The sequence below is a fragment of the Giraffa tippelskirchi genome, chromosome 2, assembly GCF_054371585.1.
Source record: "Giraffa tippelskirchi isolate mGirTip1 chromosome 2, T2T-mGirTip1v1.2.pri, whole genome shotgun sequence".
Lineage (NCBI taxonomy): Eukaryota > Metazoa > Chordata > Mammalia > Artiodactyla > Giraffidae > Giraffa > Giraffa tippelskirchi.
In genome coordinates, this window is record NC_137276.1 from 124,171,098 (window position 1) to 124,198,829 (window position 27,732).

The 27,732-nt window shown below is 39.4% G+C and overlaps 1 protein-coding gene across 4 annotated transcripts in view; it reads left to right on the forward strand.

The window, feature by feature from the left end:
• Positions 1–27,732, forward strand: part of ARHGEF26 (Rho guanine nucleotide exchange factor 26) — a 134,716-nt gene that overhangs the window by 10,819 nt on the left and 96,165 nt on the right. For all 4 annotated transcript variants that reach the window (XR_014066229.1, XM_081532059.1, XM_081532069.1 and 1 more), the window contains exons 5-6: positions 18,078–18,134; positions 21,450–21,610. Coding sequence is in view for 3 of the 4 variants with exons in the window: in XM_081532059.1 (XP_081388185.1) it covers positions 18,078–18,134; positions 21,450–21,610 (218 nt within the window). In the remaining variant the exon portion in view is untranslated. The remainder of the gene's footprint in view (positions 1–18,077; positions 18,135–21,449; positions 21,611–27,732) is intronic.

Here is a 27,732-nt window from a genome sequence, read left to right on the forward strand (position 1 = left end):
CTGAAGTTCTCAATGGCTTGTGGCAGAAAGAATTCAGTAAGAGACGGAGTGATAGGTAAGACGTGAATTTATTTAGAGAGACACACTCCACAGACAGAGTGTGGGCCATCTCGAAAGGCAAGAGGCCAAGCGTGCAGATAAACTAACATGTAAGTTTGTGTAATAAATCTCCAGGTACCTGCCACACAGGTACCAGCTTGAACAGATGTTAACATTTTAATATGAAGGCCTCTAGTTTTTAAGACAGATCCTGTTAACCATCCTCCTCTCCAGTCCTTTTCTCCTTCCTGCCTCCCCAGGGGTCATTACTGTCCTGAAGTTCTCTTCTGTCCTTCCCACATGGGTTTCCTGTCCACTAAAAAGTGGCAGTCCACTTTGGCTTTTTTAAAACTGGGTACTTTTAACAACAAACATCAGCCATTACTTTTTAAAAATTCTAGTAGTTAGTAAATATCCAGGTTGTAGTTAGGACCCTAAAGAAAAGAGGCTTCGTGAATTATGAAAAATGTCAGGATATTTTCCATAAGCAGTCAGCACCTCCATTATCTCTGTCTGATGTTGTGCCCTAATTTCTTCTTGTAAAGGGGCTGCAGTGTTTAAGGCAGGTTTTGGAGCACTTCGACTTTTTGTGTTTTTTTGCATCATCTTTCCATGCTCAATTTTTAATAATACCAAATAAGTAAGGTCATCCCCATCCAGTCTTTAACACAAAACTCTTCTCTGAGTGAGGCCTTGATTCCAGAAAGGGAGTAGAACAAAGGGCTTTCTGGCAAAGGGGTTAGATCTCTATTTGGAAATCCCTTGACTTTCTGCCTGGGAGGGGGTGCTTATGAGCACACCTGTGTATTAGCTGCTGTTGATTGTCCTGTGCTGTGAAAACCTCTTATCTCTGTTGCCATCTCCTGATTGCCTCCTGAGATGATGAAACTTCTCTTATCAGTTAACTGTAAGAAGCATCCAGTGTGTGGGAGACTTTAAAAGAGCAGCAATTTGCAGTCACTTCAGCTTGTTTTGTAAGATGTTGAAACCTTCAGTCTGTATGTAATTTGTCTTAGTGCATTTGTTTATGATGCGTCTCCTTTGGTTTCATTGGACAACCACACAGGCAAGAGGTGGTTCTCCGTGTAAGGTGTTTAACTGGAGTGTTGTAGTCACCTAGGAATGAGTAAGAGAGGCATTTAATTGGGCCTCAACATAGTAGAGAAAGTTTAGGCTGCCGCAGGCTTCCCTAATTAGATTACAGTGATTCGGTGAATGTGTGTAGCAATGTGGCTTTGTTGACAGGTTCCACCCCTCACGTAGAAGTGGGGTGTTCACTGGTGTCAGGAACACAACCTGGGCTCCTTAAGGTCATCAGATGGTGCCAGACTTACTTTTCCTTTACTTGATTGTCAGAGTGCATCGATCTTTTCTTCACTGGAAATACAGGATTTCTTTATTCTGGGGAATATAACTTTTTGCTGCTTTTTGAGCATCCCTGGTGGCTCAGATGGTAAAGCGTCTGCCTACAATGCGGGAGACCAGGGTTCAATCCCTGGGTTGGGAAGATCTGGAGAAGGAAATGGCAATGCACTCCAGTATTCTTGCCTGGAAAATCCCATGGACGGAGGAACCTGGTAGGCTACAGTCCATGGGGTTGCAAAGAGTCAGACATGACTGAGCAACTTCACTTTCACTTCAGGTCTTGGGGAACACTAATGTATGCAAAATAACTTAAATGATTGTGGTTTTCAGGTTTTGCTTGGTTTAGAAATGAAATTTGAGGTTTCAATTTGAAAAACTAATTTTCTGTCCTCTGGAGATCTGTGCTCAGAGACAAAGGAACCTGCCATCCACAGGTGATTCACCCAGCAACTCACCTAAACTGGCATTGTGGGGACTAAGACCACAGTGCTTGGATTTCTGGGCTTGTGGGTTTGAAGAAAAATATTGATTGTGTTACTGGTGTGGGATAGAACACTGTGTACCTTTAGCAGTTAGTGCCAGGTGCATAGCAGCTGAGTACCCCCTGCAAAGAAAGCTTCAGGTTTTTAATAAGTTTTATCCTTTCATAGGATCCCGGAAGGCTTTACAGTATTACAAAAAATAAAAAATAAACCTTGCCTGGAGTCTTTTTGCCTTTTGTCATAACTCGACCCTTCTCCCTATCAGATACTGTGCATTAGATTGAAAAAATGACAGTTGCAAAACTAGTATTTCTTAAGTTTGGTGACAGTCCCAAAGCCATACTTGCCAGATGTGCCCTGACCCCATTTGTTTGCCATGGGGTGTTTATGTAATTCCCATAGCCTTGACATGCCAGGTACCTTTGACAAGGGTGTTCAGGCTCCAGAGGTAAAAATAAGCACACAGGCAGACACTCTACTTGGGTTCAGTACTGAATGCAGTCACCAGGTACATGCCTCATATAGTCACCCTTACTGGACTCTTCCTTTGGACTTGCTGACAGGCGACTTATCAGTAATCCTACTCGCTTTGCATATTTTTTCAGTGTGCTCAAAAATTTTAAACACTTTATTCTGGAACTAGTTCTCTATGTTTTCTGTGAAGTATGTCTTCAGCTGTCCCTAGTGTGGCTAACTAGGTTCATAACTAGAATTAGGACTTTGATCTCTTGAGTAGTGGACTTAGCTCCTAAGACACATAGTTAGCTCTGGACGACTTTCTGGAACTGCTGAACAAGAAAGGACAATTTGAAAACTGGCTATTTGATTATAAGTATAATTTCATTATACTTACAACACACTTTGGGGTCTTAGCAGTTCTATCTGATGGGACTTATTCTTTTAGAATTTATACCATGTTTATTGTAAAAGACAGACTGTTTTCTGCTGAAAATCAGAGCTCAGCAGATGTAATAAACCTGAATATCCTTCTGTTTGCAGAAACGCTTAAAGTATTTAGAGGTCATTGAAAATTTCATCGTTTCCCCTTACATTTTCACACTTGTCTGAAATAATTTTCAGTTGTTCAGTGACTTGCTGCTTAAAATAATCTCTTTAGTCATAGAATTTTCCATTTACATTTTTGCAACACACCAGCCTCATAAAATTATTTTTTTTACCTTAAATGGTGATTAATGCCTTTTATCATATCTATCTTTTATGTTTAAAAAATAGAAAAAAAAATATCATTTTTCATGTCTGGATTACTTTCAGTACTCACCATGTAAACAGTCAGGGCTTTAGGCGTGTACTGGTGCAAGCTTTTAAATTGGACTGTAGGTCTCCTGGAGTGTTTGTATCTTTATAAACAGACCTGGAGGTCTGTGTGCTTGTGACCTGAGACCCCCTGCAGAGATCCTGGTCCAGCCAAGAGGGCTGGAGCTGAGGTCTGCTTAGCCTGAGGCGAGGACAGAGCTCTGTTACAGTCTTGCCATTTGAGTACAAGTAAATTAAGGCATTCCCTTAACATTTTTGAAAGCTGATTTTGACTATATAAGCAATACATAACACATTCTCCATGAAAAAAAATTAACCCATTTCAGATAAGACCAAAGTCTCTCTTGATCATATCTGCAATCCCAGTCTCTTTCCCTTTCTCTCTAGGCGATGCTCTTCTCAGTTTGGTAACACTCCTCTCAAAATCCATGGAGAAAAAATAAAGATTATATGCATTTACATAAATAATATATTGTGCAGATATTGTTGCTGTTGTTTAGTCACTAAATTGTGTCCAACTCTTTGCAACCCCATGGACTGTGGCCCACCAGGCTCCTCTGTCCATGGGATTTTACTGGCAAGAATACCGTAGTGGGTTGCCATTTACTACTCCAGGGGATCTTCCCAACCCAGGGATCAAACCCATATCTCTCACGTGTCCTGCATTGGCAGGTGGGTTCTTTGCTACTGAGTCACAAAGGAAGCCCATGCAGATATTAAAGCTTGCTTTTTTCCTGAACAATGTGTCTTAAAAATTATTCATTTCTATACATGATGATTTTCAGTGTACTTTCTAGTCTCTGTGTTAGTCTGTAGGATGGATGTACATTTTGTCATCTTTCTTTTCTGGGGGGCTGTTATCTGCTTTGAGAATCTGATAAAAGCTATGAGCCACAGACCTTTTCTTTAGAAAAATGTACACACACATATATGTTTGAAGTGTGTGTTTATAATTTTTGTTTTTGTTTTTTTCAGTTCAAGTTTGGGAGTGTTTTTTCTTTTATCTCCAAATACTGGGGACACATCAGTATAGCTCAGTGCATTTCATGTTGTTCATATCACTATTAGAAATGGCTTTTTTTCTGAACTATAGTTATGGTGGAACTTGAACTATATAACCCTTTCTGGAAAATATATAGAGATTGTGGAAAAAAAATATTCTGGTTGAAGCTTAGTAAGTAAGGGCAAATGAGTGCACTAATTTACGTGCTAATATTTATGTTATTGATTCTCTGGGGAGAACAATGGGTTGTGAAAATGGGTGTGTATGCCTGAGGCCCCAAGGGGAGGTAGGGGGCGGAAGAGACGGGGTGCTCCAAGAAAGTGGGAGGACAGGAGCACAAGGGTATTTTATTTTGGTTGGTGTAAGTACAAAAGGAGATGTTTCAACTGGAAACCTTGACCTGGGACCCACACAAAGGGGGTCTTATTTCATTTAACAGAAAATTGACGAGAGAGAGGTTGATCAAGGATTCCTTCATTCCCCTGTTCTTTATGAGGGGCCCTGTTCTAGACACTGGTGGTGGAGTACAAACAGACCCCACCCTGCTTTCATGTCCTTGCAGACACCCTAACTGGTAAGACAGACACCAAATAATCCCATAAATACATGCAGAATTGCTGTGTGACTGCCATGAAGGATGTGCTTGTGCTGCTCTGAGATCCTGTGGGGAAGGGCATCTGTTTGGGCACATTGCTGTCCGTCAAGGGAAGGTGGCAAAGAAGGTGACAAGAGCTGCCATCTGATCAGCTACCAGATAAATGTCGGGTCTGAGTTGTTGTTGGAGGGGGTGAGTGCAGGGTGAAGGAGTCCCAGGCAAGGAAACATCACGTACACAGACCCTGTGAGGTGATAGAGGGTCAGGGGATTTGAGATCAAGTCAGTGCACCTGGAGCTTCTTGATCTCCTTGTGAGTCCTCCTCATTCTTCCAGTCACTAACTGTTGGGAATCCCAAGGCTGCATCTTTGGGGCTCCTCCCTGATCTGCACTCCCAGGTTGATTGCTTCTAGTCTTGGGGCTTTAAATACATCATCTGCCTCTGATGATCTCCAGGTTTCTATCTCTAGACTGGACCTTTCCTTGAGCATCAGACAAGGATCTCCAACTTCATTTCTGGTATCTAGCCAGCATCTCAAAGTTAACCTGTGCAAAAGTTGACTTCTGATCACTCCCTTCTCTCCCACCCAAATCAGCTTCTCTCACAATCTTTTCTTTTCCTCAGCAAATAATTACTCCATTTTCCAGTCTTGAAGATCAAAACCCTTGGAGCCATTCCTCACACTTCTCTTTCTCCCATAACCTACTTCCAATTTGGTACAAAGCCTGTTGCCTGTACCTTCAGAATAGAGATGCTTTGCTGCTGCCATTCTGTCTACATAGAGGGGCCTTGTCTCCTGTGCTTCCCAGCTCAGCTCCCTGCATCTTCCTCTGTGCCTGTTGGTCTCTTCTCCACACAGCAGCTATATAGTTATATTGTTGATTTGTGATCCTATTACAATGTACTAAGACATCATGTTTTTTTCTGAAGTGTTAAGTGATTTCTTAACTCCACTCAAACAGAGGCCAGTGAGACTGTGTGTTCTGGCCCCTGGTTACTCTTCTGAGCTCCTCTCTTGCTTCTCTGTCTTGCTTGTTGCTCAGTTATCTGATGTTCCTCAGTGCGAGGTGCACTCTGCCTCAGGACCTTTGCACTTGCTGTCTTCTCAACTTACACATGACTCTTTCACTACCACCTCCTTAACTTTTCTTATCCTCTTTCTGACACTTACCCCTCTAACATACTATGTGATTTACTTTTCTTGTTAATTGTCCATATTTTCCCACTGAAATAAAAACTGCATGAAGGCAGATTTTTGTCTGTTATATTCTCTATTATATCCCTAGCACATGAAACCGTGCCTGAATTACAGTAGGGTTGCAGTAAATCTGTGATGAATTTATGAGTGAATGAATGAAGACAAAACCTAATCCCATAAGTGAAAATAACAGAAAGCTACCCAGCAGTTAAAATAGCCAGAAAGTTTCCTATTTAGGGACTATGTGCAGGCTGTTTTTAATTTTTATTTTAAAAGAAAAGCTCTTGACATTTTCTTGGCTACATCCTGGATTTAATAAATGTCTTTGCTACATTAGGAAATTTGGTATCTTCATAGTTTAAAACTACCTATGTTAGGTGTTTGCATACTATGAAATCAAATTACATTACAGCCTTGTCCTCCACTTGATAATTTCTTTTGGGGAGGTCAATGGGATGCATTTAACAACAATAGGAGTCTGTAGGAATACAGTGTAATTAAGTAAAAGGAAAGAAGGCTCCATTACTTTTACTTTTTTATGTATTATTTGTATTCAGTCTTAGTTGCGGCATGCGGGATCTTTCGTTGAGGCTCATGAACTCTAGTTGTGGTGTGCCAGTTCAGTAGTTGTGGTGCTTGGGCTTAGTTGCTCCACGGCATGTGGGATCTTAGTTCCCTGACCAGGAATTGAACCCAGGTCCCCTGCATTGCAAGGTGGATTCTTAATCACTGGACCACCAGGGAAAGTCCCAGCTCAGTTGCTTGAGGAGTTCTGAGTAACTATGGGGAAGGGCTCTATAGTGCTAAGCTTGGTCTTGTGGAAATCATCCATCAGATTCTTGTGTCTGCCCTCTTGACCTTAAGATGTCCCCTTGGGGTGTCTCTTCTCTTGGTCCAGTGATGGGGCCGTTCCACATCCACAGAGTGATTTGTCTCCATGATGACTGAATACAGAAATTGTCACCATCGAAATTACTACCAAATCTATAAATATGGAGCTAGTGCTTAAAAGTTTGTTTCTAAATTTGTTTGATTTATCCAGAATACTTAAAGCCTGTTGATTTTCTGCATGATTAATCTGTACTCTTCTGTCTTAGGATCATTTTGGCATTTGTTACCTGTATATCTGTTATTTGGGGGCATAAGGACTATATAGCCAGTGGACAGCTTCTGCAGAAGGAAGTATTGTTGCCAGTGAAAGGAAATTGCAGATTATTTTCCCCTTTGGTGTAGGAGATAAACTCTACTACTCATCTGACTGCAATAATAAAAATGGAACAGTTCCCATTTGGGGCAGCAGGAAACCCTGCTTCTGTTAGTGATATACAAAGGTTTATGGCTGCTGTCTGCTAAACTCATACTCAGCTGGTCTCAGTGTGAGCAGACAGTGTAGAGACTGACTTGCAGGGTGGCTGTAGCTCTGGGACCTGTTATTGGATCATCATGATATTAATTTTTTTTACATGTAGGTGAAGTATGAACCCAGTATTTGCAGAGGATACTGTACTCCGGGGATTGGACTAGGTCATTTCACTCAGCTTATATCATTCTTGTGACAATACCATGAGGGTGACTGCTGTTTCTCCACCATATATTGAGGCAGCTGAGACTCTGAGATGACAAATATGGTTACTCTCCTGCTGTTTTTCTTATGGTCTTGAGATTACCTGGAACAGAGCCTGTCGAGTTTCTCTAAATAATGGACATGTACCTAGGGCCCTGAAAGAGCAGAAACCGCATTTCCATCAGGTACTTGGCCAATAATGTGACTCCATCTCAGAAGTGGCCTATTGGCTGTCTTCTCATTTTCCCTTTTTGCCTGGTCTGCTCTCCTGAGAGCTCCTGCACACTCAAAGTTTCTGAGTTCTTGTAACTTAGACTTGAGGTTACCTAGCATGGTCCTGGCCCTCCTCATGTTACCCTTTCAGCTTCCATGGATAGCTACCAGTTGAGTTTCTTAAGAGAGAATCATATAGACTTAGACACTAATCCTGCCCCCCCTCCCCCCACCACACACACACTTAAATAGGTCATTTAAATATTTACTGTTATTTGATCAGGTGCTTAACCAGCCCTTTTCCAATCCATTTTGACCTCCCACATGATGAGAAATCTGGCCATTTGGGCTGCAGCTTCTGCGGAATCTGAGTAGTACAGCTTTTCTTTTACGTGTGAATCCTAAAGGAGGTCAGTCCTGGGTGTTCATTGGAAGGACTGATGTTGAAGCTGAAACTCCAATACTTTGGCCACCTCATGCGAAGAGTTGACTCATTGGAAAAGACCCTGATGCTCGGAAAGATTGAGGGCAGGAGGAGAAGGGGACGACAGAGGATGAGATGGCTGGATGGCATCACCGATTCAATGGACATGGGTTTGGGTAAACTCAGGGAGTTGGTGATGGACAGGAAGGCCTGGCGTGCTGCGGTTCATGGGGTCGCAAAGAGTTGGACACGACTGGGCGACTGAACTGAACTGAGAGTGTAAAGTGACATGACTGACCTATCTAGTGGAAATTTACACATGGTGGAGTTATCCTGCAACCATGGTCTGTATCGGTAGCTTAACATAATGAGAAATACATTTTACTTATAACCTAGTATGTGTGTTCATGGATGTGTGTGTCTGTGTATCTCAAACAAAAGCTTCACAAAGTGGAAGTTATCCTTAATACACACAGTGCACTATGGTATTTTCTGTCCTGTCCTTTCTATTTTGTTACCCTGATGTAGATGACAGTCAAAAATTTGGGGGCTTTATTTTGCCATTCACTAAGCGATTATAAGTTTGTAGTTTGAAAACGCTAGTATCTGACTCCAAAATTCATCGGGGTGAATGGGGCAAACAAAACAAACCTAAAGCCAGTACCTACTCTGTGGGAATTTAGAAGCTAGTTTAGGAGACAATAGAAACGAAAGGTCTAAGTGATGTTTTTGAAAGAATGTAGGGCAAAATGCAGAAATGAATGACACAGATAGATGTCATGGAAAGCAGTAAAGGTCAGGAAAGTGCTCTCTAGAGATTATGGCTAAAACTAGATGAGCTAGATGGGTGAAGAGTCAAAAATGAAAACAATAGAAGTATAAAATAATTGCTTAAATAATTGAATTGAAAATGAAACTTGAGATATGGGTAAATGGGAGAATATTGGTAATTCTATGCCTGTTTCTCAAATCTCCTCCATGTAATAAGGTAATTCCTGTCCAGTGGGATCATGACATGCTTTGAACGTTGCATGTAAAACATCAGTTCACCTTAGTACCCACTTTTCCGAAACCAGTTTGGCTCAAGTTTAGATTGTATTGCAAATCTAAGAAACTAACTTCAGTGTCAGTGTTGTTCTAAGGAATTTACTGTTTGGAAGCGATCATTCCTATCCATCTGCCACTTGACAAAAATAACAAGCAAAAACAGAATGGCAACAAAGATGTTGGCACCTCTTTTGTAAACAGGTATCCTTTTCTGCAAGAAGAGCCCCTCAGACCTGTTCTGCCTTCGTCAGCCCCTTCCTGACTCATGCCGTCAACATGTGTCATCGGCGTCATTGTCAGTTACGCACCTCTAGCCTTGTCCTCTGTTGGCCCATCTGCGCACCTGCCTGTCATCACTCATTGTCAACACTGCCTCATAAGCCACTGCCTGGTTTGGGCTTGACCGAAACCTTTCTCATTGCCTGCCTTTATCTTACTTTTATCTCTGAATGGTTACCTCTCATGAGCTTTCCTGTGGGTAGCAACTAAGAAACACAGGTATTATTGGCATCTCTCAACAGTTCCATTTGCCTACCCTACTTGCTTTGTTTCTTTTTTTTTGAGAGAAGACTTTGAAACTTATTTTTTATTAAAAGCGATGCTTTAATTCCAAAGCTAAGAGATGTTTATTAGTGAAAAATTAAAAAGTACCAATAGATAAAAAGAAGAAAATAAAAATTGTTTGAAATCTTTCCCATGTAGTCACTGTTGACATTTTGATATATAACTTTTCAGACCTTTTTTTTCTTAATGTGTATTTAGAGTTTTCCTCTTCCTTTAAGCAAAAATTAATAAAATAGTATTGTCTTATTGCTCATATTTTCCATTTAATAATGTTGTAAATATTTGCTCATCATTAAACCTGTTGTTTTTTAACCCATTTTTTTCTCTTAACAACACTGTGAATGACTTTTCATGTCATTAAACTTTCTTCCATAACAACCTTTGTAAAGCCCATATTTATATTTCATCAAATAGGTAGATGTTTGGTTTTGTATTTTTTTATGTTTGGTTCTTTTAACCAATTCCCCTTAGTTAGTCATGAGTTTGTTCTTAATATTACAATTTAAAATTCAAAATTTAAATTAAGTTCTTTGAAATAGTCATTTTTGAATTACGAAGGTAATGCAGGTACATTCACCTTATTACAAAACTGAACACAAGACTGAAAGTTGCTATGGTTTTACCACCATTCCCAACTCCCTCCATTGTTCACCACCATTATTACTGGTCTTTTTCTCAGTGTTTTATTAAATATTCCAATTTTAAAAACTGCTCATCTTTTATGAAATAATTTTATAGAATTGCCTTTTCCCCCTAAAACCAATTTTTCTTTTTATCTTATGTCTGTGTATTAGTTTTTCATGTATGTCCTGATCTCATTTTCTCCCCTTGGTTGCTGATAGAAAAAGCAGAAGTGGGTTTCTCTCTCACTGGGGGATAGAAGTTGAGTCCACCTGGGTCCAGGCTCAGTAGCCCACAGGGGAGTGAATGGTATTGAGAGCCCCAAGTCAAAGAGAGGAATTTGTGGAGGTTCCACAGATGTCAGGACTAATCAACAAGTTAAATTGCCAGGCACCCTGCCAACAGCTTAGCTTTCTCTGGAGCAAGAGCTGAGAATTCATTTGGGGATGCAGTTTCTGAGGTATCCAAGGGGAGGACCTTAGTTTAAAGGAAGGGTAGCTGCAGGTCACACACACCTCGAAGAAATTCAGAAGTGTGAGAAGGCAGTGCACTGCGGTGGTAAAGAAATTAGTCCTTGCGGGCAGCAGGCACGCCTGAATTGAATACCAGCTTGACCACTTATTAGGGCTCACAATGACTTAACTTTCCTGTGTCTCTGTTTTCTTATTTGTAAAATAGCAATAGTAATACCTTTCTTGTGATATTGATAGAAGGTTTAGATGCATGGAAAGAACAGTGCCTGGTGCATGGTAAGCATTGGATACATCAGTAGTTGGAGAAATACAAGAGAAACCAACCAGAACTCTGAATCAGGTCTTGGCTAAACAAAGGATGCTGGTGTACAAGGACTGGCTACAAAGTAACACATGTACTCTTGTCTCCTAAATTCTATAAGGCACAGCAGTTTATTTAATGACCTTGCTGTTTGTGGTCTGTACTCTTGGCCTCATACCTGTATTGAAGTAACTGGGATTCAGTCAGGAATCCTGGCTCTGACTATAGAGGGTGACACAGGCCATTGCAAGGTCAAAGCCCCGAGCCCTGCCTTGCCTTATCTGAGTTCGCCACAGTTTTAGTAGATCCGAGGTTACCTCTGGGAGGCTGGCAGAGCTTGCTGTTTCTTGAGATTCAAGAATTTTGGTGAGGATTATAGAATTTTCAGTTTTAAGTTTATAGAATTTATAGTTTTAAGATTATAGAATTTTACTGTTTTAAGTTTAACAACAGTAGATGAGAGAGGAGCTCTGGTTTTTTGAACAAATGATGAGGTCCCTGGCATGTCACTGGAGATCTTTTTAAATTAAGCATATGATTTTATTAAATGGGCTATTGTCTTCTACCTCTCATTATTCTAAAAAATAGTGGTCTATGTACCTGCTCCTCCTTAAAAATACGGCACTGTCCCCATCTTGACCTCAGTTATCTCATCTTTGCTCATCTGGATCTCTGGCCCTTGGTATGGGTGTTCTGCGGCAGCTTGTGGCTTAGGTGGACACTGTCTCAGTGATTTCTCAGTGGACAAGGACAGCATGCAGGGGCTACTTTCAGAAGACCGTGTTTCAGGCCCGTGGCAAATTTTTCATTTTAGGAACTTCAAGCATACTCTCAGAGAGCTGCTGTTCCTATGTTGTTGACAGTGAAAGAACTCTTAACTCATTGGAAATTCAGGGACTGTTCAATTTGTATTAAGTCTGTAGAAAGGACCTAGGAGTGATTGTGTCCCATGGTATAATTTTACTTTGCAATTGATTCTCTTCGCACTTGAACTGTCCAGAATAGAAGCCCATGAATAGCAGATCACCAGGAGGCATGAATAAACCAGCTGGTTTTCAGCGAATGGGTAACTAAGTTTGAAGGTCTTAGCTCCAGTGGGTATTCAGTGGACATCAGTGCTTTATGGAGCCTTAGTGAACTTGGATTATAAATATCTGATCTCATTTTTAATTGACTACTTTTCTTTTTACACGTGGTGGAGTTATCCTGCAACCATGGTCTGTATCGGTAGCTTAACATAATGAGAAATACATTTTACTTATAACCTAGTATGTGGGTTCATGGATGTGTGTGTCTGTGTATCTCAAACAAAAGCTTCACAAAGTGGAAGTTATCCTTAATACACACAGTGCACTATGGTATTTTCTGTCCTGTCCTTTCTGTTTTGTTACCCTGATGTAGATGACAGTCAAAAATTTGGGGGCTTTATTTTGCCATTCACTAAGCGATGAATAACCAACTCTTTGGTTGGTCAATAACTAACCAACTCTTTGGTTGGTCAGTCTTTTGCAGGCCCTCCTATTCTGGTTTCTTTGGCTGGTGGGAAAAAGAGAAAGAATGTGCACCCATCTTATCTATATAGAAACAATGTCAAGTCATAGAGGGCCTGAGGTCATATCCGTGTTTACCCCATAGAGAATTACCCCATAGAAAATGATCCGATCAGCCTAGAGACTGGGGTAATTCCTCTTGGCTCTGTACACAGTTAACAGGGCAGGCTCTATCCTGTAGATAGGCTAAGTTACACATGACAACCTCAGGATTCTGTTGGAGACTTAGAGAACCTGGCTTTTACTACCTACTGTAGTCGATGGCGTCAAAGGCCAAGGAACATTGCCTAGGTTTTCTTAACACAGTTTTTCACAAGGTGAAAACACCTGTAGCTGTGATGAGTGCAGAAGTGGAATTACTACCTAAAGCTTGCTTGTTCCTTCATGAGATAGTCATCTAACAAGCTCAGACTTGCAAAGGATCACGAAGGAAATTGGCATCCATTTTATTTATTTTTTTAATCATAAAAAAAATGAAGCATGGTTAATTTACAATGTCATGTTAGTTTCAGGTGTAGAGCAAAGTGATTCAGTTGTACATATACATATATCTATTCTTTTTTAGATTCTTTTCCCATATAGGTTATTATAAAGTGCTGAGTATAGTTCCCTGTGCTATATATCAGGTCCTTGCTGTTTATCTGTTTTCTATGTTGACGTGTGCACCTGTTAATCACAAATTCCTTATTTATCTCTCCTTCTCCTTTCCCATTTGGTAGCCATAAGTTCCCTGGTGGCTCAGATGGTAAATCTGTCTACAATGCGGGAGACCTGGGTTCAATCCCTGACTCGGGAAGATCTGGAGAAGGAAATGCAACCCACTCCAGTATTCTTGCCTGGAAAATCCCAGGATGGAGGAGCCTGGTAGGCTCCAGTCCATGGGGTCGCGAAGAGTAGGACACGACTGAGCGACTTCACTTTCACTTTCACTTTCAGCCATAAGTTTGCTTTCTATGTTTGTGAATCTGTTTCTCTTTTGTAAATAAGTTCATTTATGTAATTTTTGTAGATTCTACATATAAGTCATATCCTATGATATTTGTCTTTCTCAGACTAACTTGGCATCAATTTTAGGTGGAGTAACTTTTGTATCTATCCTTTGGGGAGTTTACCTTAAATTTCAAAAACTGTATCTTGGGGCCAGTTAGACAGTATATCCATTGATGGAAGTATCTCCTACTGTTCTTTATTTTAGCCAATCATTAATTTTTGGAAAATATGTTGATTACAAAAAATCATAGTTGGAGAATTTTAATACCAATTGCAGCAGTAAAAATGTTTGTAATTATGAATTTAGAACTATTATGAGATTAGTGAGTTCCCTGCATTTACTGCCTTGACAAGTCACATAATATACATTCATATTTTTTAACATATGTTAGAACTGTAGTTGTGGGTTACAGTTTTGTTTTATTTGAATTAATTTTTATCCACTTTTATTTGAATATATGTCATATATGTCAAATAAATATTGACATATATTCACATGTTCTCCTAAGAGTATAGAATCTGCCATGGCAAGATTTAAACAGTTTTGTGAATCAGTTAGATTGTACAAAATGAAGAACCTCAAACTGAGTCTAGTTCTTAATGTTTCATTCAACTACATTTGTAATTGTACTTATTGATGATACAGTTAAACAGGAAATTTAAAGCAATGAGCAAGTTCTAGTGAGATCAGAAGAGAGCTGTAAAGGCTTGTTGCTTGGCAGTCTGTGTGTTCCCGTTTGTGCTGGGCTGGAGCTGCCACTGCAAGATACATATGTAAAAAGTTTTAAAAAAGAGCCTGTGCGATTTAATTTCTTTTGTTTTAGATGACAGAATAGGAATCCCGTTTTGGAAGCTGGTGTATTCTTTTTTCCACACGTGTAAACAAGCAGAACACTTGGAGAAATGTGATAAACCTGGTATTTTAATTCTCTTAGCAAAAGTGTGCAAACTGCAGAAAATATGTAAATGTAAAAACTGTAGGTATTATTGTAAACATATGTTTTGCACACATATTTGTGTGCATGTGCAGAAGAAAAGCCTGGGCTTACCAGTGATTTTACTTCGGTTTAGCAATCGGTCATTGGTTTTGAATAGAAAATTTCCAGAGATACATACTATTAATTAAAATCGTTGCACGCAGTGTTTCTCCTTCTTGCGTTTCCCTCTCTCCCTTCCTCCTCCTTCTTTCCTTGTTTCTTTCCACTTGGCATTTTGCTCTGTGTTTTCATTCTCTGCAGTTTTCTCCCACTTGTCTTCTGCCAGTCTCTGTGGGGCCCCCTTATATATCCCCTCTCCCCTTCTTTTTCTGGTTTCATTTTCCTCATTCTTCGGTCTCTGAAATCCTCTTGGCTGCTCTTGATCTTCTGCCTCCAGGCACCTGCTCTCAGGTACTGTGTAATTTAGAGTTGCATGTGGAAGATCTCAGGTGGACAAAAAGCTTCCTCTTGGCTCCGGAGAAGAACCCGTCCAGCCGGGCCCCAAGCAGTGGTCTGGCAGTCAGCCAGGTGAAGCTGGCTTGTCATAACTCCAGACCTGGCCTTCGGGGTCCTTGAATGTGCCAGTTTTCTTAATTATAACCCAAGAATGTACTTTCTAGAACCTTTTGTTTTCTTTATCGGTCAGTTGTGTATGGGCTACTGGTTTCTGATTGATGACTTCTTGGTTAAAGGAATGTTTGATCATTTTTTATTAGTGGTGGTGAAAGATGATGATTCTATGTATGAGTGCTTTGCCTTTTTCAAAACTACCTTCTCCTCTCCCTCAGAAGGGCAACTACTTTAGCTGGGAATGTCTTTTTTTTTTTTTTTCTTTTTGATAGGATGAAGTACTCTTAATCCCTCAGTGACCTAGCTGTATCTGGGTAGGTCTCTAAGCCCACATGCTTTACTTTCTTCCCCTTAAGATTTCTGGGTTTGAACTCAGTAGTAGCTGTGGATGGAGATGCTGGTGGCATGGAAATTCTTGCTGGTGACATCACCTGCCGAGACTGTGGGCACAGCGCCAGGATATTGATCTGCTGGGCTTTGAGTCAGACAGGAAATCCTGTGAAATTCCTGCTCAGCGTTAACCAAATGGGAGCAGCTCTGAATGGTTTCATTCTTTTGGCCAGTCTCCTCCCTTATTAAAATGTATGAAGAAGCCTTTTTAACCATGAATTCTTGCTGACAGGCTGACCCAGTGTCAGCATGGTAGATAAGGCTGAGAACATTCCGTGATATGTGCGGATGACAACAAACATATGGAGTCTTGGTGCAGACCTGGCATTAGAAGGGATTATCATTAGTGACGATCACCCAACCTTAGAAGTAAGGTGCCTTCATGGAAAGCTGGGGGTCCCCTATCCCTGATAATATCATGATTAAGAGCGGGAGCCCTTGAGTTGGTACGCCTGGATGAGGATCCTGGCCTTCCTATCTATTAGTTATGTGATCTGGAATCCTAAGTCTTAGTTGTTATTACTGTCTGTGAAATGGGCATAAGAATAGTGTTGGCTTTTTAGAGCTTTTCTGAGGGTTCAGTGATCACAGGGATATAAAACACTTGGCATATTTCCTGGCAATCAGTAAATGATTGTTGATTTTACTATTGACTTAGGACTCTTTCTACTCTATTGTACTGCTCTCTGATCTTTTCTAAAACCAGATTGAAGGCAGTAACATATTTGTCTTATTTCTCTGACCCCACCATGTAAAGAACTGTATACCAGTAGTCTTCACACTGGGGTACACATCAGACGCCTGCATTCAGCAAGACCAGGTGAAGTGGGCAGGAATAGTTTTAAGGGGACCATTTTCGAGATCCTCAACTCCTAGGCATTCTTTTCTCTAAAACTGAGAGTGTATCTGCAGTTAAAGTGTTACACCAGATTTTGTTTTCCAATTTCCACTTTTCACAGTTACCCCTTTTGCCATTTTTCTAAAGAAAGCCCATCTCAAATCTTACTTTGGTGTTTGGTGCCCTGTCTCAGCATGTTAAATCACAGCACAAAAAAAATGGGGTCAATTTGAAATATTGGTTTCAGCAAAGCCTCCTTTAATGAAGCCACCATACACCCCCACCCCCGTCTCACTCACAGTTGCATTCTCAGTAAAATTTTACTTTTAGTGCTTAATGCATTGAAATTGGAAATAATTGCATCATTTTGATTATGGATTATTAATGGTGTTTGTAGTGATTATACAGTCCAGAAGAGTCTTTATACTTAAAGCTCATTGATCACAAGAAATTTTAGAAAATTAAATGTAAAAACCTATGCCCTAAATATGCTAGAGTGACTAATTAAATACTCTGACACAGAATTATATCAGGAAATTTGGAGGGAAAATTGACATAGAAATGGGTTTTCAAGGCGAAAGAAGAATAATGTAAAATCTCCGTATGTTTTTAATGGATGATGGTGGATATTGTCATCATGGTTTTTATATTCCACTAAGGAGAAGGCAATGGCAACCCACTCCAGTACTCTTGCCTGGAAAATCCCATGGATGGAGGAGCCTGGTGGGTGACTGAGTGGCTTCACTTTCACTTTTCACTTTCCTGCATTGGAGAAGGAAATGGCAACCCACTCCAGTGTTCTTGCCTGGAGAATCCCGGGGACGGCGGAGCCTGGTGGGCTGCCGTCTATGGGGTCGCACAGAGTCGGACACGACTGAAGCGACTTAGCAGCAGCAGCAGCAGCAATCAAGTAGAAATGTGTGGCAGTTGAGATAAGGACTTCGGAATTCAACTAGGGACACAACTGCATTATTCCAAGTATGGTACTGGCATTCCTGGTTCTTGCAGATACTCTTGCTTCATCAAAGAATATCAGATTAACATCTTTATTTGTCAAAATTAAATATGCCCAACAACCTGTTGAAATTGGGCCAAGAAGACTGTGTTTTCTTGTTTGATTGGGTTTTTGTAAAGAGCATTGGTGTTCCATTGAGTCTGTTTTCACACAGTGTTCACATAGTGTTAAAATTACACTTTCAATGTAATAAAGACACCATATTACTGACCAGGGTTTCTGGGCAGTAAACTCCTAGGGCAGTGTCTTCCTTTCTTTTATTATCAGGGACTTCTTCACTTATGAATTGGGAGATTAATTTCATAAGTATTTTAGGAATAGCCAGAAGTAGGACCAGAACAAATTAACTCAAACCCATTGGGTAGTGTTCTAGACACTTTTCATTCCTTTAATGTTGTACTATGCTAATTTATTAATGTGATTAAATGTCATCTGAGGGATATGAGACTCAAAATTAATATATACTGAATTCAGCATTTTGCAGTTAATTCATATTTGAAGGACATAGAATTATGCCTTACATAATAAAGAAGTTGTTTATGAAAGTAAATGAGCTCAACTTTATTTTGTTTTTTACTCTAGGTGAAAAGAAATGGATTATCTCAGACAGTGAGCCAGGAGGAAAGAAAGCGACAAGAGGTATTTTTTTTTTTTTTTGAATTTTAATTAATTTATTTGGCTGTGCTGGATCTTAGTTGCAGCTTGTGGAATCTAGTTCCCTGACCAGGAACTGAACCCAGGTCCCCTGAATTGGTAGCACAGAGTCTTACTGGACCATCAGGGAAGTTCCAAAAGGTGTATTTTCTACCAAGCAGATTCTTTAGGGTTCTCAGGGTGCCTGTTTTGTTGAGCATTTTCCTTTGACAGCGTATTCATTTTCTTTTCTTTTTTTTACAAAAAGGTTATGTGATTATTGTCAAATAAAATTACATTTAAGCTCCCAAAAAAGAAAATTTAAAATATCCCAATGTCATTTTAATTTAACAAAGCAACTAGTCCCTGGTAGCTCAGACAGTAAAGAATCTGCCTACAATGCAGGAGACCCAGGTTCAATCCCTGGGTCAGGAAGATCCCCTGGAGAAGGGAATGGCTATCCACTCCAGTATTCTTTCCTGGAGAGTCCCATGAACAGAGGACCTTGCAGTCCATGGGATTGCAAAGAGTTGGACATGACTGAGTGATTAAGCAAACAAAAACTAAAAACAAAATGTCATTTTAACTTAACAAAGCACCTAGTTCAGGTATACTATTTACACTGGAAGAAATATGTTGAAAAATGGAAAAGACATTAATTAGATTCTGGAACTGAAAAAGGATGATAGTGGAAAAACTCGGAACCCTCTTTGCAAGATTTCTAGAAATCTAAAATTATACCAAAACACAAGTTTGCTTAATAAAAAATAGAACAGATAGCAATAGTTTCCTAACTTGAAATTTAGTAAATACAGCTTAAGAAAATTGCTCATTGTAATAATATTTTGAAATTCTCAAAGCACTTTCCTTCTGTCTTATGTCTATGAGTTTGGAGATAAATAAGCTTAGGCATATACATGCATATAAATAAATTCCATAGAGGACATGAAGTACCCCTTTCTTATTTCATTGGCTTGCAATAACACAAAAATATAAGGGTGAATTATAGGACTATTTAAAAAAAATCAGAATAGTTTATAACATTGGTGTATACATCACAGAAAATTTTAAAAATTATTACATTTATAATTTTTCTAATTTTTATAAAGAGAATATGACTTTCAATAAAATAGAAGACTTGCATTCTTCTCCTTTCATTCCTTTCCTCTCCTCCCTAGAGACAACTATAATTATGGATTGATGTGTATCCATCTGTTCATGTATTACATCTATTTATGTACATATGTTTGTGTGTGCTTGTTAAGATGTAGATAGATGATATGATTCTGAACGTATGTTTTGGTTGACTGCTTTGACTGCTTTTTACATTTAACATTGTTTTTGAGATTTATCCATGTAAAGACATATTAAGCTAGGTCATTTATTCAAACCACTGTATAGTATTCTATTCTATAAATACTTCTAAAGAAAATATGTTCTCCTAATGATGGACAGTAGGCAGTACTTTTTTTTTTTTTTTACTGTTAACATTGTGGCATAAACAGCTCAAGAGCTTCTCCAGGGTCCTGATTCCATTAGAATATTTCTTTTCTTTTAAATCTATTCCATTTCATTTTGAGAATATTTATTTCATTACATCTATTATCATTTCATTAAATCTATTTCATTACATTTTGAGAATATTTATTCAGATTTGTGATATAAAAATGTAATGATAGCAAATCTAATTATGATTTATTTCTGTTCTTATACAGATATTTTAACAGATCTAATGTGATTTGCCTTTAAGTAGTTGATGTTTTTATTGCAGGATGTTTTGAGTTATTACATTAAACGTATTATATTAAACTACCACGTACTCATCTTTTCCTGTGATCTATTCTGTATAGTTTATCATATCAGTTTGTTTGAATCTTCACATTTTGAATTTGATTACAAAAGCCTCTGCTTTAAAATGTTTTTAATCATTCCAAGGCACCATATCCATCACCAACCTGAAATCCATTATTTTTGGTCAGAAAGAGGGAACTTTCTTTAGTCTGTATTACATTTCTTGGGGATAATTTTATTAATTGAATAGAATCACACAAGATACAAGTTAAATGAAACTCTTATTAAAGTCCTTGTCTTTACATCTAATGACATAATCATTAGATGGTTATATCACTTAAAGTCCCTGGAACACAACCAGGGTTAGATCAGCACATTGAAGTAAGACTTACCTAAATGATTATGGATGCTAAGAATAGAGGTGAACAATGAGATTAGCACCACTAACCTGATTTACAGAGTATTAGAGAGTATGGCCCACATACCAGCAGCGGGGTCCACCTGCCTGTGCCTGCCTGCTCCCACCTGACCTCAGCTGGAGCATTAGTTCTTATAAGGAGACTCTTCTGGATCCCTCTGGGCCAAGCGCTAAGGGGAGGAGCCCCGGAGGCCAAGGTGATGATGGCTCTGTTATTAGGGAAGATCTCCAGGAAGGATGGAAATCTCAAGCCTGCAAGGATGTTCACCACCCCTCCCTGAGGAGGAATTCTCTCTGCCTGGCGATTCTAGGAGAATCTGATTTTGTTAAGGCTGGAGATGAATTCCTTACACAGGGCATTGGTATCTCTCCACATATGTGGGTTGGCTTTTCATTGTTGATGAAGGCTTATCAGGTGAACCACCACTGTGTGCCTGACACCAACAGTTTCTGCTGAGGGTCCTTCACTCCTTCTTGAGACACTGAAGAGAGCAGAAAGGGTGGCTTATTGGACAGAATTACTTTCGATTGTATGAGTTTATATAAAAGAATTCCTGTGGCTGATAAGAACCTTTTGAGGGTAGGTCCAGTCATGCTCTTTAATACACCCAGAATATTTGCTCATATTAACTACAAATTAGTTGAATTAAAACACAGGGAGAGAAAGGACGCACAAGGGAGGAAAGAAATGGATTTGTGAGAAATTGTCTCTGAATCCCAAGGGAGGTCCATAAATCTTCACTGTCCCAGAACAGCATGCTTTGAAATCAGAGCTGGAGGAGATGACCCCAAAGGTTAATGAATGTCACCCTGAGATTTTACGACCTGCCCTAGCTTCCTCTGGGAGATTCTGCCCTCTGGCAAAACGTGACCTCAGGATGCCAAATGCTTTCATTTTTTCCTATTTACACTCTAGGCAGTGACTCTGCTTCTCAAAATTTGGGTATATGTGCCTTATATAAAGACAGTAGTTTGGTAATATACTTTTTTTTAATATACTTACAGTTTTGCATTTTTAAAGATACTGTTATTCTTATAGCAGAATTATGAGAGCTCGATTTAATTCTTTAATTGAAAGAATTAATAACTCATTTCTTCTTCCTCCTTCTCAGGCTATTTTTGAAGTCATATCCTCCGAACATTCATATTTACTCAGTTTGGAGATCTTGATACGAATGTTTAAAAATTCTAAAGCACTGAGTGATACAATGACCAAAACCGAGAGTCACCATCTTTTCTCCAATATTACAGATGTCTGTGAGGCAAGCAAAAAGTAAGTTCACTTTCATTTGCCTTTAGATAATTCCTTACTAACAAACATCTGGGTTCTCTAAAAAGGAGAGGTGTGAAGCCTCTCATTTGATCAGTTGGCTTTTATCTTTGTCGCTTGAGGTAAATTTTAAGGTCTGTTTCAAGTTGCTGATGTGTAAATAGATGCTAAGTGTGTAATGAATCTACACAGCAGATGTTTGTATCTGAGGTCTCCATATTCCGTGTTTTTCTCCCTACTTCTCCTTTATCCCTTTTATTTTTCCTTTTTAATTTTGCCAGTAATATAACAACATTTAGTTAGAAAAGAAAAAAGTAATTCATGATCATAACATTTAAATACAAAAATTATTTGTTTACATTTTCACACTCTTGCTTTGTTAAGATAACGTATATATTATTTTTAAAGTGCAGTCATAGTGTCCATAATGATTTCTGTAGGTTTTCCCTGTTTCACTTTCCATAAGCACTGTTAGAAGAACTTTCATTATTATTATATTTTTAATGAGGGCAGGAAGCTCAGTTTGTACCTCCGTTGTGAACTCTTCTGTCCTGAGGGAACTACATAGCCTGTACTGGAGCCTTGTGCAGCGGTGTACTAAACTGAGCCTTGCAAAGTTGCTGTTTTGGGTGGTCAGAATGGTTTGAATGTTGGCAATTTTTTATGGTTGAGTCAAAGGTGGGCTTATCGTTCAACTTGTGAAGCTTAAGCTTTAAGGCTGCTTACTTTGCAAGGGCATCTTTTACATATTTGCTATAGTGCCTGATTTCTTCTTAGAGGGCCTCCAGACTGTATAGGCTTCAGGGCCCACAAAGACTGGACCTGCTACAAGGGGGTGAATACCCTTTGTGAATCTGGACATTGTTCATTGTCACTTTAGGGCAGAGCCAGGTAGGCAGTGATGGTAATGCAAACGTATTCTGGCTCCATCTCGGTGTGCAGGTATCATAGATTTTCCTTTCGAACTACAGGATTGAACGTCCCGTGATGAACAGGTTAGTGTGTGAGTTTGGGCTACTGCAGAGATGGGATTCGTGGTCAGATCAATGAGTGCTCCTAGTATTTTATGATAGTTATACAACTTCCGCAGCCAGATTCTGCCACAAGAAAAGATCTTGGCAATCTTGTGTCTGACATGGATACTTAAAAATACATGTTCAGGCTGATTCATGTCAATGTATGGCAAAAACCACTACAATATTGTAAAGTAATTAGCCCCCAACTAAAATAAATAAATTTATTAAAAAAAAAAAAAAAATACATGTTCAGAGGACCTGTTGAACCGTAGAGAGGAGAGGCCTGTGGTGTGCTGGTGGTGACATGCACTGCAGCTTGGAAAGTCCTCTTTTAGAAGCCGAGTTGTTGCTTGTGTTCAGCTCACTGCTTTTTTTGGGGGGCACCATTCTTGCCGTTTTTGTTAAGAGAAAATGAAAAATCTTTCTCCTTTTAGTGAAGAGAGCAAAACAAGAGCCTTAGAGAGTGTGTCCTGGTTCGACAGATGTTCAGATTTCAAAATGAGTCTCTTTCGTTTTAACTTGTACTTTGGTTTAACTATGATGATAAATCTCTATATTAGTTATATCGCTACACAGAATTATTACTGTTTTGATAACTATAACATGTAAGTCATGATTTTAATTAGAATTTATTTTCTGAAAACCACGGTGCACGTTTTTATTCCTCTTTGGAGTTGTTCTTTGAATTGTGTGGGTATGAGTCCGCTTCTCACAGCCTATCAGTGGCTCTCGAGAAAGCTGCTGGTCAATTCTGATTGTTGAGTAACAGCAGTTCTCGAACGGAGGATGTTTTGGGTCCTAGAGTCTTTGGGCCTCGATAGCACTGCTCGTGTATCAAAGCGTGGTTCAGAAAGAGCCTGGGCCCCAGCAGGTAGTAGGTTAGGCTTGAGAAGGTTTCTGAACCTCTCCAATTTAGTTATAAAATGGAGATTAAAAAATCCATAATTGGTTAACCCTGAAATAAGTAATTTCATTTCAATTATAGATGAACATTTTATTATTTTAATTTCCCTGACAAAATTTAAATCTCAACGATTTAATCTAAATGTTTTCATTTTGATAGTAACTTACAATAAGAGGCTATTCTGGACATTTTTTGTCTATTTTTCATTTTTAAAACAAAAACATTTCAACCTCCATTAAATGATAAAAAAGAAACATCTTTATCCTTTCCATTTTTTGTTCTGTTTTTATTTGAAATGCAGTATTTTAGTTTGGAGAGATGCCTACCTATGTAATTTAATCTCTTGTTATATTTCAACTAAGAATGATTAGCTTCTACATGGTAATCCTATGTCTGTATCATACTATCTTACATTACAAGAGTTTAAGTTTGAAACATTCATTTTAGATACAGCGTTTTTTTTTCCCCAATTTATTTTTATTTTTTTATCTGGCTGTGCTGAGTCCCTGGTGGCTCAGACGGTAAAGCATATGCCTGCAGCGTGGGAGACCTGGGTTCGACCTCTGGATCGGGAAGATCCTCTGGACAAGGAAATGGCAACCCACTCCAGTACTCTTGCCCAGAAAATTCCATGGACGGAGGAGCCTGGTAGGCTACAGCCCATGGGATTGCAAGGAGTCGGACATGACTGAGCAACTTCACTTGTGCTGAGTCTTAATTATGGCATGCAGGATCTTTAGTTGCAGCATGTGAACTCTTGTTCCCTGACCAGGGATTGAACCTGGGCCCCCTGCATTGGGAATGCAGAACTGTAGCCACTGGACCCACCAGGGAAGTCTTAAATATGGCCCTTTTAAAATTCGAAGTGCTCAGAAGATTTACAAAACCTATTTCATTATGTAATGCCTGCTTGTTGAATTTCCAGCGTTTGGGCTCCAAGAGTGACTCTCAGTGTGCTACCCATGAAAGAGTTTCCAGTCTTAAGAAATTGTAAAATTTTCATTTTTCTCCTTGAATAAACAAATGAACAGTGTCTAAACTGATTACTGATCGGGTGGCATTATTAAGTGTGGCATAATCAAGACTGTCTTCATTGCTTTACTTTGACCTGATGAAAAATTGTAGCTCTAGGTAGTGGGATATTTAGTGGAGGCTAAGATCACTGCATGCTCAGCATTTGACTCAATAGTGTGATGTCTGGTCCTCCTTATAATTGCTTGAGTTCTTCACTGTTTGCCAGTAAGTGTCACCAAGAAGCCCTTCTGTGTAAGATGACGTTATATGAAAACAGACAAGGACAAGATCATTCTGATTCTGGGTGTGTGCATTTGTCGGTGGATATTCCTACTGAATTTTCTATATAAAGAATTGTTCATTTCAGTCAATACATGTGGAGCCTCTTATTCTGCCAGATGCCTGGGTTCTAGAGCATTTCAGCTGGGAAGCATCTGCCCTGTGGCTCTTGGTCCTCACTGGTCAGTGGTTACCAGTGGAGCTTCCCCAGTGTGTGTGCAGAGGCATCCTAGAGTAGGGTGCTTCCCCCAGATGGGCGGATTTAGGTCAAGGTAAAGGTTGTGGGCCTAGAGCCCCTGGTGAGAATCAGAGGTGAGGATGAGACAAGATGGTGAAGGCTTTTGTGTTCCTGCAGAGGATTTTTTTCTGTTTCCTGAAGGCTTGGTGGGTACAATGAGTAATTTAGTTGGGAAGTGAACTGGTGACCTGGGAGATGATAGTAGTACAGTGTTTACATTAGAGAGGAGGTGAAGATGGTGAAAAACTTGGGGTCATTGCAAAACACAGCCAGAGATAATGGGAATCTGATAGCAGTCCTAAGAGGAGGGACATGAGGGATATTTAGAATTTATAATCCTGAGAACTTGGCGAGAAAGAGGAAGAATTTTGTTTGCCTCTCAGTTTCTGCCTCGTTGACCTTGAATGATGGTTTTATTAGCCAGAGTGTAAGAAAAGCAGGTTGGGGCTTATTGAGGGGGATAAGGGAATTCAGTTTGGGGCAAGCTCAAAATAACTGTGGAGCATGAGGGGAAGATGTCTAGTTGAAAGGAGAAAAAGATTAGAAATCCAGGAAAATCTTGACACAAGATGTAGATTTGAGTTGTGTACGTTCTTGGCGCTGTGGGTTTGAATGAGATAACCAGAGCTTGTAGCATTGGTTTTGAAGTGGTGGTGCTCGTTGTATTTGCCTCCTTGGGGCATTCAGAATGTAATTTTGCTTGCTCCAGGGACCTTGGGACTGTACTGGCATTAGTAGATGGGGGCTGAAAGTGCCAGACATGTTAGTAGGACTGCCCCCAGACAAGCATGAATTGTCCCACCCAAATGCTAGTTGTGTCCTCCTTGAGAAGCATGGATAGAGAAAAAGAAAACCATGGTCAGAGTTTTGGCACAGAAACATTTAAGGAACCTGGAGGGTGGGGCAGAATGGAAGCAGATAGGGTGAGAAGCACTGCATGGACCTTTCTCAAGCCCCTTGACTGTGGAGGACTTGCCCTTCTCTTTAATGCCTACCTGTCATCCCCTGTGTCAGTGCCACAGGCCAGGCAGCTGTTTGCTTTGTAACCTTCTTGAAAGGTGTGGGGTGGCAGTTGGAACCCCACTGGTCTTGTATTTGACCCCTCCTACAAAGAGTGTGCTTTTTTCTTTTTCTTGGGATGATTAGAGCTAAATCCTGTCCCAGTATGTCCTTGGTCAGTGCTAAAGCAGAGTCTTTGACCTCCCCGCTGTGGACCTACTTCCTTCTACCTGTGACTGTGCCCATTTCCCTCTGACTCAGATGCATGAAATCTCCCTGGATTCATGGTCTCTCTGTCTTTTGAGGCCCAAAGATGTCCTAAACCCCTAAACATCCTATGAAAAACTGTAGTACCTAGATATCTTTTGTTTAGAAATGAATGCTTAATTCATTATTAAACGTCACATGTAGTATATACTTTGTCTGTTTGTATACATCCTTATCCTCTGGAGAAGGAAATGGCAACCCTCTCCAGTATTCTTGCCTAGAGAATTCCATGGACAGGAATTCTGGCAGGCTACAGTCCATGGGATTGCAGAGTTGGACACGACTGAGCAACTAACACTTTCAACTTTTTTGATTTTTTGGGGGGCGGGGGGTTCTGCTTTCACATATCTGTTCATTTAGAATAATTTATAGATAAATGCCGTATTAATAGAAAAAGTATGATTACATGAATTTGGGACAGAATATGATCTTAATTCCACTTGTTCTAAGTTTATGCTCTATTGATGGTAAAAGACTGATACTGTCAGAAAAGGAAATTGCCTTTTGTGTAAGACTAAATTATTAACCCCACTGCTATGGCGTTAAGGTCTAACTAAGTAAGGTCGTCTGTATTAAAGTTTTCTGCAAAATGAAGAATAAATGAAACTCTCTTTGATTTTTTATAACACAATATGTTTTCAATCTTAATTCTGAGTTTTCATTCTAAATGTCTAGGTTATGCTAACAATATTTCATTTGCATTTTTCAATAATAATATATACTATTATTTGTAACCTATAAAAATATGCTGCTAAAGAACTTTGAGACATGCTGGTTTTTCGTGTTCTCATTACAAAGTTAAAACATTAGTGTTTCTTTGGGAAGCAATTGAAAGCTAAAACTATGCTGTCTTCATTTTCTGCTGAGTAAAATAAAAATATCCATCAATGTGCTTTTGTATCCTGAGGAACTGAATTTGTTCCCAACATATAATGAGCAGCTAATGCCAGATTCTCCAGTTTCTGCTTTGTGTGGAGAAGTAAATTACAGTAATAGTAAACAGACAAAATGGAACTCACCCAGAAGTTGCTTCTCCAGAAGATTCTTTTCGCTAATTTTAATCAGATTATATTAAAATTAAAATATCATGGAACCCTGGATACTGTTAAATGCATGTTTCAATATTATTTTATAAAATGACTATATTGTACAGAAATGACATTTTACTTGAGTAACAGCACAATGTATCTATATTGTGCAGTGTTTTCTCTATTTGGTAATTAAAATTGTCAACTTGAAGGCATCGATAGTAAACTATCAAAAGTTTTGTGGTATTAATACTAGCATTTCATCTTTCCTGACTAGTTCATAAAGCTAAATTTTAAAAGAAAAACATATTAAATTTAACTTGGCCAGAGAATATGGAATTCCTTATGTTGTAGAACCTGTTTAAGTTTTGCCCTGAAGT